An 18,722-nucleotide genomic window follows, 5' to 3' on the forward strand; every position below is an offset into this window, starting at 1 on the left:
ACCTATCTTTTTGAACAACTCAGATAAGAATAATGTAAGGATACCAGAGTGGTTAAGAGCACAGGTTCTAGAACCAAACTGTGAAAGTATAAATCCCGGTACTACTGCTTACTAGCTGCGTAATCTTAGGTAAATTAACTTCCCTTGGTATCAGTTTCCTTATCTGTAAAATGGATATAATCCTAATATCTACCTCTTAGGGCTGTTTTGAGGATTAAATAATGATATGTGCATGGATAAAAGGCACATAGTCAGTGCTCAACAAATGCTAGCTAAAAAGTCTTACTTTAAGGTACTGAGCTCTTAGGGGAGAGTTGGAGCTATTTCTCTCTACAATATAATATGGCCCCAGACAGCTATGTTTTTGTTTTCTTAGTTTCTATATAATTTTTTTTAATTATAAATTTTGTTTTCTATATAAATTTTTAATTGTTTTCCTGTTTCTTACCTCAGTGTTACTTGATTATACCTCAATTGATACCTTTACAGGACCCTTACTTCTAATTTGATGCTTCACTCTATTGTGGGCTGAGAAATCAAAACACTGCCAACGGTTAGAAATTTCTAAGATGAGGAATCCCCCATGAAAGCCTCAGGGGCTCACTCAAGAATAAGGTGCATAAGTGTTAACACAGGACTCAGGAGCATCTATTTCTACTTAGAGGTATTTCTGGCTTACTTATTATGTTTCAGCTGTGTTTGGGAAATTTGGAAATACCAAATAAGTGACTTACGGTTTAATGAGGTACTATTGTTCTAATTCTGTCAAGCATTAGATTAATCAAAAACAAATGAAAGGTTGGGTTTTTTTTTGTTTTGCACTGTTAATTTTCTATAATTATTAATCAGCTACCAATGTAATTATTAAGCTCCCAATCCAAACAATGTTTTTAATGTAATACCTGAATGAATGTACAGATCTCACATTACAAGGCCCAATTTCTGTAACTTGTATATAACCAGTTGTGCTAGTTTAAAAAGTTCAAGCAAAATAAAATGTTTGTGTGTGATTGCACGCATAGTTCTGATATGGGGGTTATCAATTCAATGAAAGGAAAAAAATATGAATCACCAAAAGGGCTAAATGAATTAAGACCCCCTGGGTAAATTAAAAAGAGAACTCTTAAAAAATGCCAGTCATAGGGAAATGTAGAAGAAAAATAAATGGAAAGATTACAGACTAATAAAGAGAAATAAGGACTAATTTACCAACTTTATTCCCAATCCCTCAGTGAATAATAAGCTGGCAATTTAATATTTAGTTTAGTAGCATTTCTACCTTTTCCCTGATTGTAAAGGCACAAGAGAGACTTCGATAAGATAACCGTGTGCATCACTGATGATCAAACCTTCTGTTCAAGTGGCTAGGTGCCAGAAGAGGCACAGTGAACCTTCACCCTCGGGATGTCTGAGTCTGAGCTAGAAACTGGCAGCGACCAAGCCAAACTTTTTATATTCATGTATCTTAAAAATTCATATATTTTGCATCCCATCCTATTACATAACAATGTGTTTTAATATAAAAATAATATTTATAACAGTTAAATTATTTAAATCTTCTCACTCCTAAATCTTCAAGTAAAATTGATGCTCTAGAAAAATTCGCCTTGTGGTTCTTGTGGCTTCCCCTTGAACAACATCAACACAGTCAAAGGTATGTGAGAAGTATGGGTAAAAATGATATCTTATTATAATATAATGAACTTAAAAATTTCAAATAATTCACAATAAATCAATAATTCAATAACCATTAAATGAAAGCTCTCATTCTCATGCAACTCAGTGAAGCTAAAAAATCTGAAAGAATGGTAAATTGGGCCCTGCAATCTTAAAATGCCCCCTTAGCTTCTGAGCTACAGTTCTTATAAAGAGATCAATAAGGATGTCTTCCTGCTCCAATATGGAATTAGTGTTTTCCTAAATACATTAACTTCAGAAGTATTGAATTACCCAGGAGGACCAGCACCACAATGAAACAAATAGTTGTTCTTTGCAAACTAGTGATTACCGATACAGAGAACCCACCGAAGGCTGCCTGAGTCAAATGACAAAGGGCAAAGGCATCAGGACAAAAAGTAACAAAGTATGATGACCCAAAATCCAGAAAAATAGCACTCACCCTCCTCCTGATAATCTGACAAAAAAGGTGCATCTGCTGTGAAAGAAGGGCCATGAGTTCCACTGTGATTATCATCAGAACTGTCCTGTCCAAGGTAATTTTCAGCTTGCTCTCCTCCTGAGGGACAAAAACGATAAAAGGAAAGGTCATACATTAGGCATCTTTATAAAGGTATTTGTATATTTCTTCTGGTATTCACACAGAAAGGTACAGGTTTTACTTGATGGACATGGCCCCTACTCATTAACACATGAGAAACAGATAAATAAGTAAAAACAAACAAACAAACAAAAAACCCACTTACCTGGATGGGAAGTTTTCCATTCAATTACTGTTTAGCTAGAATTTAGAAACTAGTAGCTTAGAGGCAGGAGACCTCTTGCCACCAGAAAAAAAAAAACAAAAAAACTTGATCACACTTAAAATAAAAATATAGTTAAATATATATGTATTCATATGTACTATGTCTCCATTAATTATGATCTTTACCCTGAATGCCTTTTTCTCTTTATATTTTTTAATGAAATAGAATAAATTACACAAAGGGCTAACCTTCCACGCATAATATAATGTAGCAAGGTCAATATGCTTTCCTATTCTGAAAAAAAAGAGAAGTAAAAATACAGAGAACCTGGACTTTGCTGAATTCTATTGCAATTTCAATCACGACTTGTTTTGCAATGTTAAGAAAGTTCTCTCTTTATAATTCTAGTTTACAGCCTATGCAACCAACCTCTTAGGAATTCTAAAAGCCCTAAGAAGGTAATATTTGTTCTGTAAAATGGCTTTGATAAAAGGTAATGTATATACAATACTGAATTATGCAATTAAAACAATGCTAATCTCTTTTGGGTGTTTTCAACATACATTGGATTATATTTTGTAAAAGTGGCCCATGCTATTATGATACTTTAAAAGGTTCAGACGGAAGATGCTAGCTCATTCAGGAACCGGAAGAAAAGGCTCTGCATTGCAAATGGCTTTCCTTAAAGTCCCCTAAACAGAGGTACAGTCTGCTGATAAAAGGACACCAACAGCTGCTCAGTTCATTTCACAAACACGAAAAGGGGATTTTCAACTGAATTTAATATTATCTTAAATACTAATTTCCAAAGAAATCACCAAACGCTAATCTCAGTAAACACTGTAGAGTTTTGGCCCTAGATTTCAACTAGGGAGCTATGAAACTGAACAACCTACATAGAATCTGTATTGCCTCACTTTAAAGGTTTATTTTCTACAATTAAACTAGAAAGATATGAAGGATATAAAATGATAAAAAGAGAATGGCTGAGCACATGATGCAGTATGCAGATGATGTTCTACTGAGCTGTACAACTGAAACCTGTATGGTTTTATTAACCAATGTCACCCCAATAAATTCAATAAGGAAGGAGAAGGCCTGTCTCCTCCTTCCACAAGTTAGATGACCATATCTAGATTCCTCTATGATCAGTGGACGGTAGATGTCCATAACTGAGTATAACACCTGCAGATATAGGACTTTAGAAACAAACTGTGGAGTTTATCATGAAGAAAAGTAAAATTAAAGCAACAACAATCACAACATTTCATACAACAGTCACTGGGCAGAGCCACAAGAAATACTCTCCTTTTTTAGGTTACTGATCAGAATATAAAACTTGTGGTAATGCTTAAAGTATCACTATGAAATGTAAATTATAAATACTCAAACTTTGCATCACTGTAAATCCACTAAAATTATATTATCAACACAATCTAAATAGACTGCCTGGCAGGTAACCTGAGACATGAAGAATGGTAAATTGGACCTGCAATCTTAAAATGCCCTTCTAACTTACCTGAGCTGTGAAGTTAAAGCAATTTAAACATTTTGAGCCAAACCAAATTCCATTAAAAAAAAAAAGTAGCTGGGTTGTCATGCAACATTTAACATTTGTAGGATATACTGAACATTATTTATCAACTATCATTCTAGACTCATCGTTTTCTGCTTGCTTCAGAAATTTGACAAATCTACTCTTACACATTCTAGCATCCCAGGACCTTTATTTATTTATTTTTTTAATAAGCAAATCAGGTCGAGCTTTGCTTTGCTATTTTTTAGTAAGCTTTTTTATTCTGGAATGATTTTAGATTTGTTATAAAAATTTCAAATGTAGTACAGAGAATTCCTGTACACCCTTCATCCAGTTTCTCCCAATGTCAACTTTGTACTACCTAGGGTATGTCTGTCAAAGGCAAGAAATTAACACTGGTATTTCCTTGTTTATTAAACTACAGACTTCATTTGGATTTCTCCAGTTTTTCCATTAATGTCTTTTTTTATGTTCCAGAATCTACTCCAATTGCATTTAGAGCTTCCATTTTTAAAGTCTCACCTAAAATATATGCCTAGATTTGGCATTTGATTTACTAACTTCAGAAGGAAAAGTCACTTCCACGTAAGTCTTATGGTTTCTGAATATAGTTACTCAAGGTGGGCTTTTAACAGCCAAACACAACATCATGCCTCCATAAAGCATATAACAACAAAGGTACACAGTTCAACACAGCAAAAACAGAGCCAAGGTCAGTATTAAAAATGGTTGTGGTGAGGGAAACACTTGAAAATATGTTTTACATCCAAGCATAATTAGTTCCTGATGATGGAAATGTTGCTATACGTGTTTTTAGTGTTTTATCAAGTGGCCCAACTCCCTTGGGCACACACCGAAAAAAAAGCCTTTAACACCATATAAACAGATACTCCCAAGTAATTAAAATGTTTACAACTACTCAAGATACATGGGTGAAAAGTTTTGTAGAAGAATCAGCAATTACTGTGGTCATTTTGGATTTGTTTAAGTTTATAACATTATTTTTTTTGGTTAAAACATAATCACAACTGATCTCTGAATTCATCTACAGCTCTGATAGTCATCGTTCCAAGTGGCCACTACCATCGCCCAGTGGGATCAGACATAAATGATCACAAACTATAGTGACAGACATTTCCACTCAGCAGCTCTCCAATTAGGGCTCAGAACTCCATCTGCTTAGAGTGGCTTTCTCACAAACAAGAACCCTTGCCACTAGAGACACACTTTCCCATTGCAACTCACTCAGAATCAATATCTTTCTATACAGACATATATATTCTAACACACAATATCTCCATTCATCACATCCACTACCTCCAGTCCCTTCTCTCTGTATTTCTAAACATGATCTGGGGAGACTGTATCAAGGGTTCACCTGCTATTAGCTGGTAATTTGCTCCTCTATCCTAAGTGTCATAAGAATTGGGTGCTAGATACACTCCTTAGTATATTCAATGTCAGGTTCTCCACTGAGTATTGTGCTGAGGGGCCTATAAAGGGGATATTTCTCTATTGTCCTTTCCTGAGAGTCAAACTCAATTTCATTCATGTTTCACAGAGTGATAAGTTGGGAATTTCTTAGGATTGGAGCAGAAAGATAAAGCAGCTTTGTGTCAGGTGTAAGGTAATTATTTGCTAGGGTTGCTGTGCTATTTGTTTTTATTCCCTGTGTTTTCATTATCAGTTAATGAGTTTCCCCCCTTAATTCTAAAACAATAGCTTGGCCACTAAAAGTTGGATTTTTCTGCCATGGATTCAACCAGCTGTTGCTGCTCCATAAACTTTATGGAGAAGTGAATTAAACTGCTAAAAACTTTCATTTCCTAATTCAATTCCAAATAAAACGGGGGAAAAAAATGAACCATGCTGATGTTCCCCTTGTAACTATTTTGACTCACAGCAAACCTATCTGATTCTAAACTTGCAGGTACTGTTTAGGGACAAAAACAGGCCATACTGACAATTTTACCATACAAATGAGAAGGAAGTGAAAAAAGACAGAAAGCAGTTTAAGCATAAACAATAACATGAGAATAACAGATAAAACTTAAATGTATGTTTGCTTATTCAATATGTAAAGGCTCAATGATTTTCTTCATGTTAGTATTAAGTCATCGTCTTTTACTTCTCTTCTAATTAACTGTGAGCTACATTTTAAGGTTTATTCACATCTACAACCAACTGTTTATATGGTATGGTTCAAAACTGTATGGGGTTTCCAGCTTCATCAGGCATCTTGGATAATATAAGGAAACTGAAATGAATGTAAAAGTGTCTGCAATTTTTTGGATTTTGTTTCTATTGTAGCTGTTGGAAGGGAACACATGACTTCTGACTCTATTTAATATTTAAGGACCCATGAAACATACAGCTCCCCCTTTAAACTAATAAGTCCTAAATAAAATGTTATAAATAAAAGTCCCTGATCCAAATCCAGTTAGTTTTCATGCTTGATAGCGTTAATATCGCCAGATTTTCATGGACCAATTTAATAGTAATGCAGTTCCCAAAGCTGAACTATGGAAGATTAGTAAAACTGCAGCTTATTATTCCCTAGTCCAACCATTCACCAAAGTTATTAGCTATAACACCAACTGAAGAAATAGGTTGGTTACATATGTGTCTATATATGTGAAATTTTACATGTAAATATATTATGGAGCACATTTGCAACACCAAAGCTAAAGTTCTGTCAACACTTCCATTATAAATTACATACCCTTTTTGCACATACTTATGCATTAGAAAAGATATGGTATTCCCTTAGAGGCTTCACTGGTTTCTAAATACCCATTTGGATTTGCATGGTTAGTTCTTGTGATTAATCCGTATGTAGTGAAGGTCTCAAATTCTTCTCTGTTCTATACAGTCTGACTTGCTGCCCATTTCTCTTTTTTCTCTCCTACATCTAGCCATAACTCAATGTAGAAATGTTCTTTTTTCCCCCAAGGCCCTAGCAGTGAGTGTAATAGTACTGGATGACATTATATCTACAGAACAAATGATGGGCCAGGTAAAGAAAGTTTCCATTTATCATTCTTTTTTACTTTACAAAATTTTTTTTTTCTTTTTCTGAAGCTGGAAATGGGGAGAGACAGTCAGACAGACTCCCACATGCACCCGACCGGGATCCACCCGGCACGCCCACCAGGGGCGACAATCTGCCCCTCCGGGGGTGTCGCTCTGCCACGACCAGAGCCACTCTAGCACCTGGGGCAGAGGCCAAGGAGCCATCCCCAGCGCCCGGGCCATCTTTGCTCCAATGGAGCCTTGGCTGCGGGAGGGGAAGAGAGAGACAGAGAGGAAGGAGGGAGTGGGGATGGAGAAGCAAATGGGCGCTTCTCCTATGTGCCCTGGCTGGGAATCGAACCCTGGTCCCCCGCATGCCAGGCTGATGCTCTATCGCTGAGCCAATTATCATTCTTTTTTAAAAGTTGCTCCAACTAGATCTTGAATGCAAGAAATATTTTGAGTCTAAAGCTAAGTTTTTTTTAAACTTAAAATGCTGCATATAATCATGCTAAGAACAATAAACTTAAGAACCTTTAAGGATGCCATTTGCAGAAAGAAGTACAGTCTACACGATCAGAAATGGAATTAAATTGAGTAGACAGTTATAGCACAATCACTACAACACCAGTGAATCCAATAACCAAAAGGGCAGCATAGCTTAATAGTATCTCCAAAAAGAGCTACATCTGTCAGTGGTGGGTTGGACAGAAGGTGGCTGTGGGAGCCAATTGAGTTCTTTTTTTCCTTTCTCTTTCAAAAAAGTGGTCTTTATGATGCAGTTTTTCATTTTGACCAGTAGGGTGGGCTGCAGTGTGTAGCATCATCCTAGTTCTTAAAAAGAAAACAGGAAAAAAAAAAGGTAGTCACTATGCAACCCTTCTCCTCCTTCCCCTCTGCCCCCCATGTTGAGATTTTTAACCCTTCTTAGGTTTCACATAAAGGCATAACTCCTGGACATTAACAAACTGGAGAGCTGGCAGTAACAAATATAAACCAGATAATTGTATATGTGACAACACACACTTCATAAAGCAAATTACAGCCTGTCAGCAATCATTCTGGCTTTACACTAACACATTCCATCTACCACTGTTATTGTTCAACTGCTACTAAAATGGAACCTGCTGAGTTAGTATATTTTCAATAATAATGGCATTTGACAGAATTCAAAACATGTAAACCTAGGTATTTGGTTGTATGTGAATGAAATACTGTAAAATGAATGCATTTATCATATGACAACAAGGCAATCATAACCTGGAATTATTGGTTCATAGTTCTGTTTTCCTTAGACCACTATAATCTGAGTGTTTTATTTTTTCTATGAAGCCATTCAACTGAATTCTCAACATGTTTTGATTTATAGGGGAAAGTCAGCTATCTAACAATAAAAATATAATAGCTTATTGAACTCCTACTGGGTACAGGCTCTGGGTTAAGACTCTTTGTGTATTATCTCATTTAATCCTTCAGAATAATATTGTGATATATTACCATCTCAAAGCTGCAGATAAAAAAAATGAGACAAAGAGATTAAATAACTTACCCGAAGTCACATAAGTGACTCATAAGTGGCAGAGCCAGGCTTTGACCCTACCTTGTCTGATTACTAAGCTCTTGTTCTAATCCATTGAGTTGTACAGTTTCCAAATCTGCATGCTTTATAAATTACAATCATTAGTCAAAGGCAAAGCATACTGAATGACTTGAATTTATGGCATGCGCTATATATTATTTTTTTACTTCAGTAAAGTAAATCTATAATCAAAAGTATAAATTATTTTAAGTATTAGTAATACTAATAGTCACATTAGTGTAGAACCAATAGACAAAGCTAAACATGGTCAATGATTTGTTCAAGAGGGAACTGGTTCTATTCAAAGGTTCAAATTTACTGTAGTAGTATTATTGCAGTAATTTTTTTTTTTTTTGTATTTTTCTGAAGTGATAAGTGGGGAAGCAGAGTGACAGACTCCCGCATGCGCCCAACAGGGATCCACCTGGCAAGCCCACTAGGGGGTGATGCTCTGCCCATCTGGGGCATTGCTCCGTTGCAATCGGAGCCATTCTCGTGCCTGAGGTGGAGGCCATGAAGCTTGGGCCAACTTTTGCTCCAATGGAGCCTCGGCTGCAGGAGGGAAAGAGAGAGATGGAGAGAATAGAGAAGGGGAAGGATGGAGAAGCAGATGGGTGCTTCTCCTGTGTGCCCTGGCCGGGAATTGAACCCAGGACTTCCACAGGCCAGGCCAACACTCTACCACTGAGCCAACCAGCCAGGACATGATTTTTCTTTTTTAAATACCACTTTTATGCATGAATTTCAGATTTTAGGCATGCTCATCAGATCAGTATACTAAATATTTTCCTGCATCTCCTGTTTTGGATTTATTTGATTCTGGGTATGTTGACCCTGCTTTACAGAAATTGAACCAATATGTTCCGCACCTAAACACAGCTTTGCCCTGGCATAGTTAGAGAATGTACTTCTTTTCTGGCACTATCATGCTGTAAGTCTCACGGTAGGACAATGCTTTGAAAAATATACAATATCACATAAATGTAGTGATTTTATTACTATTGGTTCATCTTGCTCTCTCTTCCCATCTTCTCCTTTCCCTTCTTCCAAATGACAAGTTGTAGTAAGACCTTAGCACCTACTTCTAGCCTGATGCAGTCTAGGATCTTTTGTACCCCAATTAGTTTACCAACATTACTTCTTTTTGAGAGAAACTATGAGGCCAGTTGGATTCCAATATCCTCTGTCAAAGAAGAGTGGGACTACATGATCTATGGGCCATGAGTAGATAGAAGAAAAGTTTTACAAACACCCCAAAAATAAAAATAAAGCAACATATTATAAAGAATGATTATAGGTATTATTAGCAGGTCTAAAAATGTAAAACATCTTGTAACATACTGATGAAAAGGTGAGTTTTGTGAGTAATATAGACCACAAGATCACTAAAGCTGTAACAGCAAATGGCGACAAGATTCAGCCTCTCTGTGGAGAAAAAGGAACCCTCATACACTGTTGGTGGGAATGTAAAGTAGTACAACCATTATGGAGGAAAGTATGGTGGTTCCTCAAAAAACTGCAAATAGAACTACCTTATGACCCAGCAATCCCTCTACTGGGTATATACCCCAAAACTTCAGAATCACTGATACGTAAAGACACATGTAGCCCCATGTTCATTGCAGCACTGTTCACAGTGGCCAAGACATGGAAACAACCAAAAAGCCCTTCAATAGAAGACTGGATAAAGAAGATGTGGCACATATACACTATGGAATACTACTCAGCCATAAGAAATGATGACATCAGATCATTTACAGCAAAATGGTGGGATCTTGATAACATTATACGGAGTGAAATAAGTAAATCAGAAAAAAACAAGAACTACATGATTCCATACATTGGTGGAACATAAAAACGAGACTAAGAGACATGGACAAGAGAGTGGTGGTTACCAGGGGTGGGGGGAGGGAGGACACAGGAGGGAGGGAGGGAGAGAGTTAGGGGGAGGGGGGAGGGGCACAGAGAAAACTAGACAGAGGGTGACGGAGGACAATCTGACTCTGGGTGAAGGGTATGCAACATAATTTAATGACAAGATAACCTAGACATGTTTTCTTTGAATATATGTACCCTGAATTATTAATGTCATTCCATCAACATTAATAAAAATTTATAAAAAAAAAAAAAAAAAAAAAGATTCAGCCTCTCGCCCTGGCTGGTGGCTCAGTGGATAAAGCATTGGCTTGGTGTATGGACGTCCCAGGTTTGATTCCCAGTCAAGGCACAAAGAAGAGGTGATCATCTGCTTCTCCCCTGCCTCTCTTCCCTCTTCTCTCCCCCTTCTCCTCCCACAGCCAGTGGTTCCATTGGTTTGAGCGTGGCCCTGGGCACTGAGGATAGTTCAGGTGGTCTGAGCACATCAGCCTCAGGTACTAAAAATAGCTTGTTACTCCAGCATTGGCACCAGGCCCTAGGCCCCAAATGGAGGTCGCTAGGTGGATCCTGATGAGGGCACATGCGGGAATCTGCCTCAATATCTCCCCTCCTCACACCTAAAAAAAAAAAAAATATATATATATATATATATATATATATATTTGGCCTCTCCATACCCCAATACTACCCCAGCAGGGACTCCTGTTCCTTTATGAAAATAACGTGTGTAAGAGCATGTGGATAACAACATCAACAACCAAAACCTGTCACTATCTACAGTTCTGTTCAATGTTTGGTCCCTTTTGGAACAAAAGAGTATCTCCTTGTTTCTAAAATTTAGTTTACCTTTTTATTTTATTTTATTTTTTTTATTATTAATTTTAATGCAGTGACATTGATAAATCAGGGTACATATGTTCAGAGAAAACATCTACAGATTATTTTGACATCTGATTATGTTGCATACCCCTCACCCAAAGTCAAATTGTCTTCTGTCACCTTCTATCTGGTTTTCTTTGTGCCCCTCCCCTCCCCCTACCACCTCTCTCTCCCTCCTCGCCCCCTCCTCACCCCCCCCCCGTTACCATCACATTCTTGTCCATGTCTCTGAGTCTCATTTTTATGTCCCATCTATGTTTGTATTCATATAGTTCTTAGTTGTTTTTTTATTTACTTATTTCACTCCATATAATGTTATCAAGGTCCATTCATGTTATTGTAAATGATCTGATGTCATCATTTCTTATGGCTGAGTAGTATTCCATTGTATATATGTACCAAAGCTTTTAATTCATTCGTCCACTGATGGACACTTGGGCTGTTTCCAGATCTTCCCTATTGTGAACAATAGTTTACCTTTTTTATGAGGATTCACTATCACAAGTGCACAGACTTCAGGGTAGGTGGTATCACTTTTGAAGTTTGGGAAAATATCTTTTAGAGATGAACTGTGATCAAGAACTTTTCAGGTTGGCAAGTGTATGTTAAATATATGTCAGCTGTCAAGGACAGATAGATTCAAAGTTTGCGCAATTTGCCTCACAAGAGTCAGGGGTAACTAACCAGAAGCTTTATTTTCCACATAATATAAATCTTCTTTTCCATAACTAAGTAGTTCCTTTCCTGCTTTAGTGATCCTTCAGCCATTCTGGTAAACAAGGACTACAGTGTGTCCGTAAAATCATGGTGCACTTTTGACCGGTCACAAGAAAGCAACAAAAGACGACAGAAATGTGAAATCTGCACATTTCCTTTTATTTGGGAATAAAAGGAAAACTCTCCCAGTTTCATACCTATTCAGTGCAGTTTGATGTGGGCTCACGCACAGATTTTTTAGGGCTCCTTAGGTAGCTATCCCGTATAGCCTCTACAGATTCGTCACCAACTGATGGCCTACCAGAACGGGGTTTCTCCACCAAACTGCCGGTTTCCTTCAACTGCTTAATCCACCAAGTAATGTTATTCCTCTGTGGTGGCGCTTTGTTATAAATGCGCCAATATTCACGTTGCATTTTGGTCACGGATTCGAATTTAGCGAGCCACAGAACACACTGAACTTTCCTCTGTACCGTCCACATCTTGACTGGCATGGCCATGGGCTACCCCGCTGTATACACAGTGTTATGTCATCATCTGCGCATACGCACATGCTGCCACATCATCCTATAGAAACTGGGAGTTTTCCTTTTATTTGGTAAAGATTTCACATTTAAATCATCTTTTTTTTTTTTTTTTGTATTTTTCTGAAGTTGGAAATGGGGAGGCAGTCAGACTCCCGCATGCGCCCAATGGGGATCCACCCCGCACGCCCACCAGGGGGCGATGCTCTGCCCATCTAGGGCGTTGCTCTGTTGCAACCAGAACCATTCTAGTGCCTGAGGCAGAGGCCATGGAACCATCCTCAGCGCCCGCCATCTTTGCTCCAATGGAGCCTTGGCTGCAGGAGGGGAAGAGAGAGACAGAGAGGAAGGCGAGGGGGAGGGGTGGAGAAGCAGATGGGCGCTTCTCCTGTGTGCCCTGGCTGGGAATCAAACCTGGGACTCCTGCATGCCAGGCCGACGCTCTACCACTGAGCCAACCGGCCAGGGCCAATATATCGTTTTTTGTTGCTTTCCTGTGACCGGTCAAAAGTGCACCATGACTTTATGGACACACTGTATTAAACAAGTTTCTGAGAGAAGTATGTGGTGATGGGCAGCATAGTGAAAAATCAATGCATTATAGTAGAATTAGGCTTAACTATCACATTATTTAGCCTCCAAATATCAAACAAATTCACTGGGCTTCAAGTCCAAGGACTTACCCTACTTACAAAAACATTTTAAGCAGAAAACAAACAAAAAGAAATGTATTCAAATTAGCCATATAATTTTCTCAATATTTTATGTCCAGAACATGAGAATTCATTAGAGGCAGAATTCCTGAGGTAGATTAATTTTTATGTCAAAATTCTATGTTCAGAAACTGTACTCCTTACCTGATTATCTGTGTTGCCCTAGGGATAACACTATATAAGAGAAATAGTTCATTATTTTTTTCCTCAACAAAATTCCCCAGGCTTATCAAATAAACTTAAAGTGGTCAATAACTTATTTTCTTTGCCATCTACATCAAGACAAGAATTAGAAGTTCTATAAATTTTTAGTTACCACATATGGAAAAAATATTTTTTTTCTTTTTTTTTTCTTTTTTTTTTCTGAAGCTGGAAACAGGGAGAAACAGTCAGACAGACTCCCGCATGCGCCCGACCGGGATCCACCCGGCACGCCCACCATGGGGCGACGCTCTGCCCACCAGGGGGCGATGCCCTGCCCATCCTGGGCGTCGCCATGTTGCGACCAGAGCCACTCTAGCGTCTGAGGCAGAGGCCACAGAGCCATCCCCAGCGCCCGGGCCATCTTTGCTCCAATGGAGCCTTGGCTGCGGGAGGGGAAGAGAGAGACAGAGAGGAAAGTGCGGCGGAGGGGTGGAGAAGCAAATGGGCGCTTCTCCTGTGTGCCCTGGCCGGGAATCGAACCTGGGTCCTCCGCACGCTAGGCCGACGCTCTACTGCTGAGCCAACCGGCCAGGGCTAAAAATATTGAGAGTATTCTTTATTGGTATTATATGATATTATTTTAGTATGTATTTTAAAATTCACTTTTATGTGCCTGACCAGGCAGTGGCGCAGTGGCTAGAGCATCAGACTGGGACACAGAGAACCCAGGTCACCAGCTTAAGCATAGACTCATCCGGCTTGTGCGTAGGCTCACCAGCTTTAGCACGGTGTCACTGGCTTTAGCGTAGGATCATAAACATGATCCCATGGTCGCTGGTTTGAGCCCAAAGGTTGCTGGCTTGAAGCCCAAGGTTGTAGACTTGAGCCCAAGGTTGCTGGCTTGAGCAAGGGGTCACTCAGTCTGCTGTAGCCCCCAGTCAAGGCACATATGAGAGAGCAATTAATGAACAACTAAGGAGAATAAGGAGCCACAATGAAGAATTAATGCTTCTCATCTCTCTCCCTTCTTGTCTGTCTTTCCCTATCTGTCCCTCTCTCTGTCTCTGTCACACACACAAAAAAATCACTTTTATATTATATGTCAACACAACACACCCATACACTGCTGGTTCTGAAAGACTAAGCAATAGAAATTGCTGCTAGTTTATACTATCATCAGGGTCTTGTACATAAACTCATATATAAAAATTAATAAACAAACATAGGAGGAAAAACCTTGAATGGATATGAGAAACTATTAAACCATGAGTCTACTGAAAAAATGCTCACTGCTATGTCCAATCAAGTTTTTTTGTAAGCTTCATTATTACATAAAAAAAAGTTAAGGCCCTGGCCGGTTGGCTCAGCAGTAGAAGGTCGGCCTGGCGTCCTCGGTTCAATTTCCGGCCAGAGCACACAGGAGGAGTGCCCATCTGCTTCTCCACCCTTCCCCTTCTCCTTCATCTCTGTCTCTCTCTTCCCCTCCCGCAGCCAAGGCTCCATTGGAGCAGAGTTGACCCAGGTGCTGGGGTGGCTCCTGCCATGGTGGAGCAATGCCCCAGATGGGCAGAGCATCGCCCCCTGGTGGGCATGCCAGGTGGACACCAGTCGGGTGCATGCAAGAGTCTGACTGCCTTCCCATTTCTAACTTTTTTTTTTCTTTGAAGCTGGAAACGGGGAGACAGTCAGACAGACTCCCGCATGCGCCCGACCGGGATCCACCCGGCACGCCCACCAGGGGCGATGCTCTGCCCACCAGGGGGCGATGCTCCGCCCCTCCGGGGCGTTGCTCTGCTGCGACCAGAGCCACTCTAGCACCTGGGGCAGAGGCCAAGGAGCCATCCCCAGTGCCCCGGCCATCTTTGATCCAGTGGAGCCTTGGCTGCGGGAGGGGAAGAGAGAGACAGAAAGGAAGGAGGGGGGATGTGTGGAGAAACAAATGGGCGCTTCTCCTATGTGCCCTGGCCGGGAATCGAACCCCAGTCCTCCGCATGCCAGGCCGATGCTCTACCGCTGAGCCAACTGGCCAGGGCCCCGTTTCTAACTTTGGGAAAATACAAAAAAAAAAAAAAAGTTAAGCATGTCCAGAGTAAAATTTCAAATATTATAAGAAGACATATAATAAAAGCTCATCTTCCCTTCCTTCTCTTGGTTCATCTTCCCAGAGGCAACCATTGTGAGGCTTCTTGGGCATTCTATGAATTTTCTATCTAAATATAACGTGTCTGTGTGGTATGTCTTTTAAAGAAATGGTAGTACTTGATCTGTTCTGTAGCCTGTTTTTTCTCCTAATTATTTATCTTTGAGATTGCTTCATATCAGCACATATAGATTTATTTCATTTTGCATCTTAACTAATTTTAGTTAAAAAATAATATATGCATATGGTAAAAATTCAAATAATACCAGAAGATATAAATAATGAAGATTCTCTCTTCCATTCAGACCGACATCCCCCTCAACAGAGGTTACCACTGTTAATAGATTCATGTGTGCCCTTTCAAAGAATATCCCATCTACAAATATATATAAGCAAGCTCACACAGATAAACTGTACAATGTTTGCCCAAACTGCTCTTTTTACTTAGCAACATGCCTTGGAGAGAGTTTTTTATTTTTATTTTTTATTAATTTGAATTTACTGTTAACATGAATTCAAGTGTCCCACTCAATAAACTCCCTCACCCCAACCCCTTGCCCCCCCATTGCCCCCCATCCCTCCTTCCTCTTCGAATTTGCTGTCCTGTTATCTGTATCAGTGTGTTATGTATATATCATTTCACTAATCCTTTCACCTTCTCTGATCCCATCCCCTCATCCCTCTTCCCTCTGACAGCTGTCCCTCTGCTCCCTGTGACCCCACCTCTGCCTCTATTCCATTCCTCAATTCACTTAGTTCATTAGATTCCACATATAAGTGAGATCATGTGATATTTGTTTTTCTCTGCCTGGTTTATTTTACTTAGCATAATAATCTCCAAGTCCATCAATGCCATTGCAAAAGGTAAGATTTCCCTCTTTTTCATGGCCACATAGTATTCCATTGTGTATATGTACCACAGCTTTTTAATTCACTCATTCACTGATGGACACTTAGGCTGTTTCCAGATCTTGGCTATTGTAAACAATGCTGCCATAAACATGGGAATGCATATCTTCTATGTTACAAATATATATGTCTTACCATATTTCTCCACGTATAAGATGCTCCCATGTATAAGATGCACCTTAATTTTGGGGCCCAAAATTTGAAAAAAAGACAAGCGCAAAAAAGCAGGAAATGCAAGTAAAAAAAATCTACAACAATGAGCGTAAAAACAAGCATGAAAAAGTAGGAAATGCAAGTAAAAAGTCTATAATCATTTTATAAGACGCACCCAGTTTTTAGACCCCAAATTTTTCTGAAAAAGGTGCATCTTGTACATGGAGAAATACGGTATGTTCTTTTAAACTCTATGAAGCATTTCATTAATGGATATAATGTAATTTATTTAACTGGTCTTCTACTGCTGGACATTTAGGCAGTTGGAAGTCTTTGCTATTACCAACAATGTATAATAAACATCCTGGTACATAACATATTGTGGAGGAAATACCGAAGGCCGCAACATCTGATTCCAATGATTTCTTCTTTTGCCCTCATGAAAGTCAGTTCTTTTTCTTATTTCTCAATATCATCTACGTCAAATAGGACATTTACAAAGGACATTTAAAATCATAGACAATTTTAATGTTAAAAAGAAAAAAAATGTGAGTCTTTTGATTAGGAAAAAAAACCCTGTCTTTGGCAGTAGTTGTAAAACAGTGTATTAATTTAAATATGCCTTAATCCACTCTTTTAAGGAAAAAAACAACCAGTAGATGTACAGGAAGTAAAATATTTGAAAAGGTATCAAAGTCAGTAATTAACTTCAAAAACAATTTGTGTGTATGTTCACTTTACAGATTAATTTGTATAAAATGAAGAAAATAAGGAAAGGGGGAAAGGCCTAAAGGAAGTCAAGTCACAAAAGCAGCTGTCAAGATTGTTGATGCTAAAAGGTTGGGCTAAAGCCAAAGGCAGGAGTATTTGTCCTATGTACATTTCCCTCTATTAAATCCCCAAAAGACATGGAAAGCATTCTGGAAGATTTCTTTTTTAAAAGTAGTATAGGTTAGGATATTCTAGGTTCATAACTAACACTTGTGTTTATAAAATATTAGCATTCCAGAAATAGTGATAGAAGGATACTTAACAATAAATTACAAATATTGTAAATTCAGACTTTTTCTTACATTTGCAAACACATCATAAATTTGAGCTGTGTTTCTTTGTATAAATCCTACTTACAACTGTGCTAAAACCTTTTGGCATGAATGCAAAGAGTATTTTCATAAATAAACTTAGTAAAATCACTGTACACTCCATTAATTCAAAAACACTTCTCTTCAACTTCAAAGGGAAACCCTTCTCTCTCTTTTTTAGTGCAAAGATGGTGTTTCTTTGCTGCTTTAATGGTTTGCTTCTTGTAGTTGTCATAACTACATGCTCCAAGTATGTGATAGTAAGAGACGAGAAGTTAAGTGACATCCATGCTTCAATTCAACATGTCTCAGACATTACAGAGCACAACAAGCTCATAAATCTAAACTCTGAAGGGCCTACTAATAAAAATTCTGCACACACATCGTTTAAATGCAAACCTCACAAATATATACATGGTGAACTACATGGCCCTACATCAGGGTTCAGTTGTAATGACTGAATTTTATAAAAAGATAGTGAACTCTATATTGTCTAAGTTCCATACATGGAGTTACTTACATCGCTCTACTTTGAAACATAAAAATAATACTTGCTACCACTTTAGTAGGTGCTAACCAAGTGGCAAGTACTCCTCATAAGCTCATCTTATTAGGCCCTGGTCTGTTAACTCAGCAGTAGAGCATCGGTCCGGTGTGTAGAAGTCCCAGACTCGATTCCTCAGGTGAGGACACACAGGAGAAGTGACTATCTGCTTCTCCACCCCTCCCCTCCCCCTCTCCCTCCCTGTCACTCTCTCTCTCCTCCCCTCCTGCAGCCATGGCTCGAATGGTTCAAGCATGTTGGCCCATGGCACTAAGGATGGCTCCATAGCCTCGCCTCAGGTATTGAAATAGCTTGGTTGCTGAGCAACAGAGCAGTGGCCCCAGATGGACAGAGCATCACCCTGTAGAGAGCTTCCTGGATGGATCCCAGTTGAAGTGCATTTGGGAGTCTGTCTCTCTGCCTCCCCACCTCTTACTTAATAATAAAAAAAAATTTTTTTAAGTTCATCTTATTAGAACTCATTACAA

The 18,722-nt window shown here is 38.9% G+C and overlaps 1 protein-coding gene across 1 annotated transcript in view; it reads right to left on the reverse strand.

The window, feature by feature from the left end:
* SKAP1 (src kinase associated phosphoprotein 1) overlaps positions 1–18,722 on the reverse strand; it is a 272,839-nt gene that overhangs the window by 198,386 nt on the left and 55,731 nt on the right. Inside the window, exon 4 of the mRNA XM_066255487.1 lies at positions 2,120–2,236. Coding sequence (XP_066111584.1) covers positions 2,120–2,236 — 117 coding nt within the window. The remainder of the gene's footprint in view (positions 1–2,119; positions 2,237–18,722) is intronic.

This window comes from Saccopteryx bilineata, chromosome 2 (assembly GCF_036850765.1).
Source record: "Saccopteryx bilineata isolate mSacBil1 chromosome 2, mSacBil1_pri_phased_curated, whole genome shotgun sequence".
Lineage (NCBI taxonomy): Eukaryota > Metazoa > Chordata > Mammalia > Chiroptera > Emballonuridae > Saccopteryx > Saccopteryx bilineata.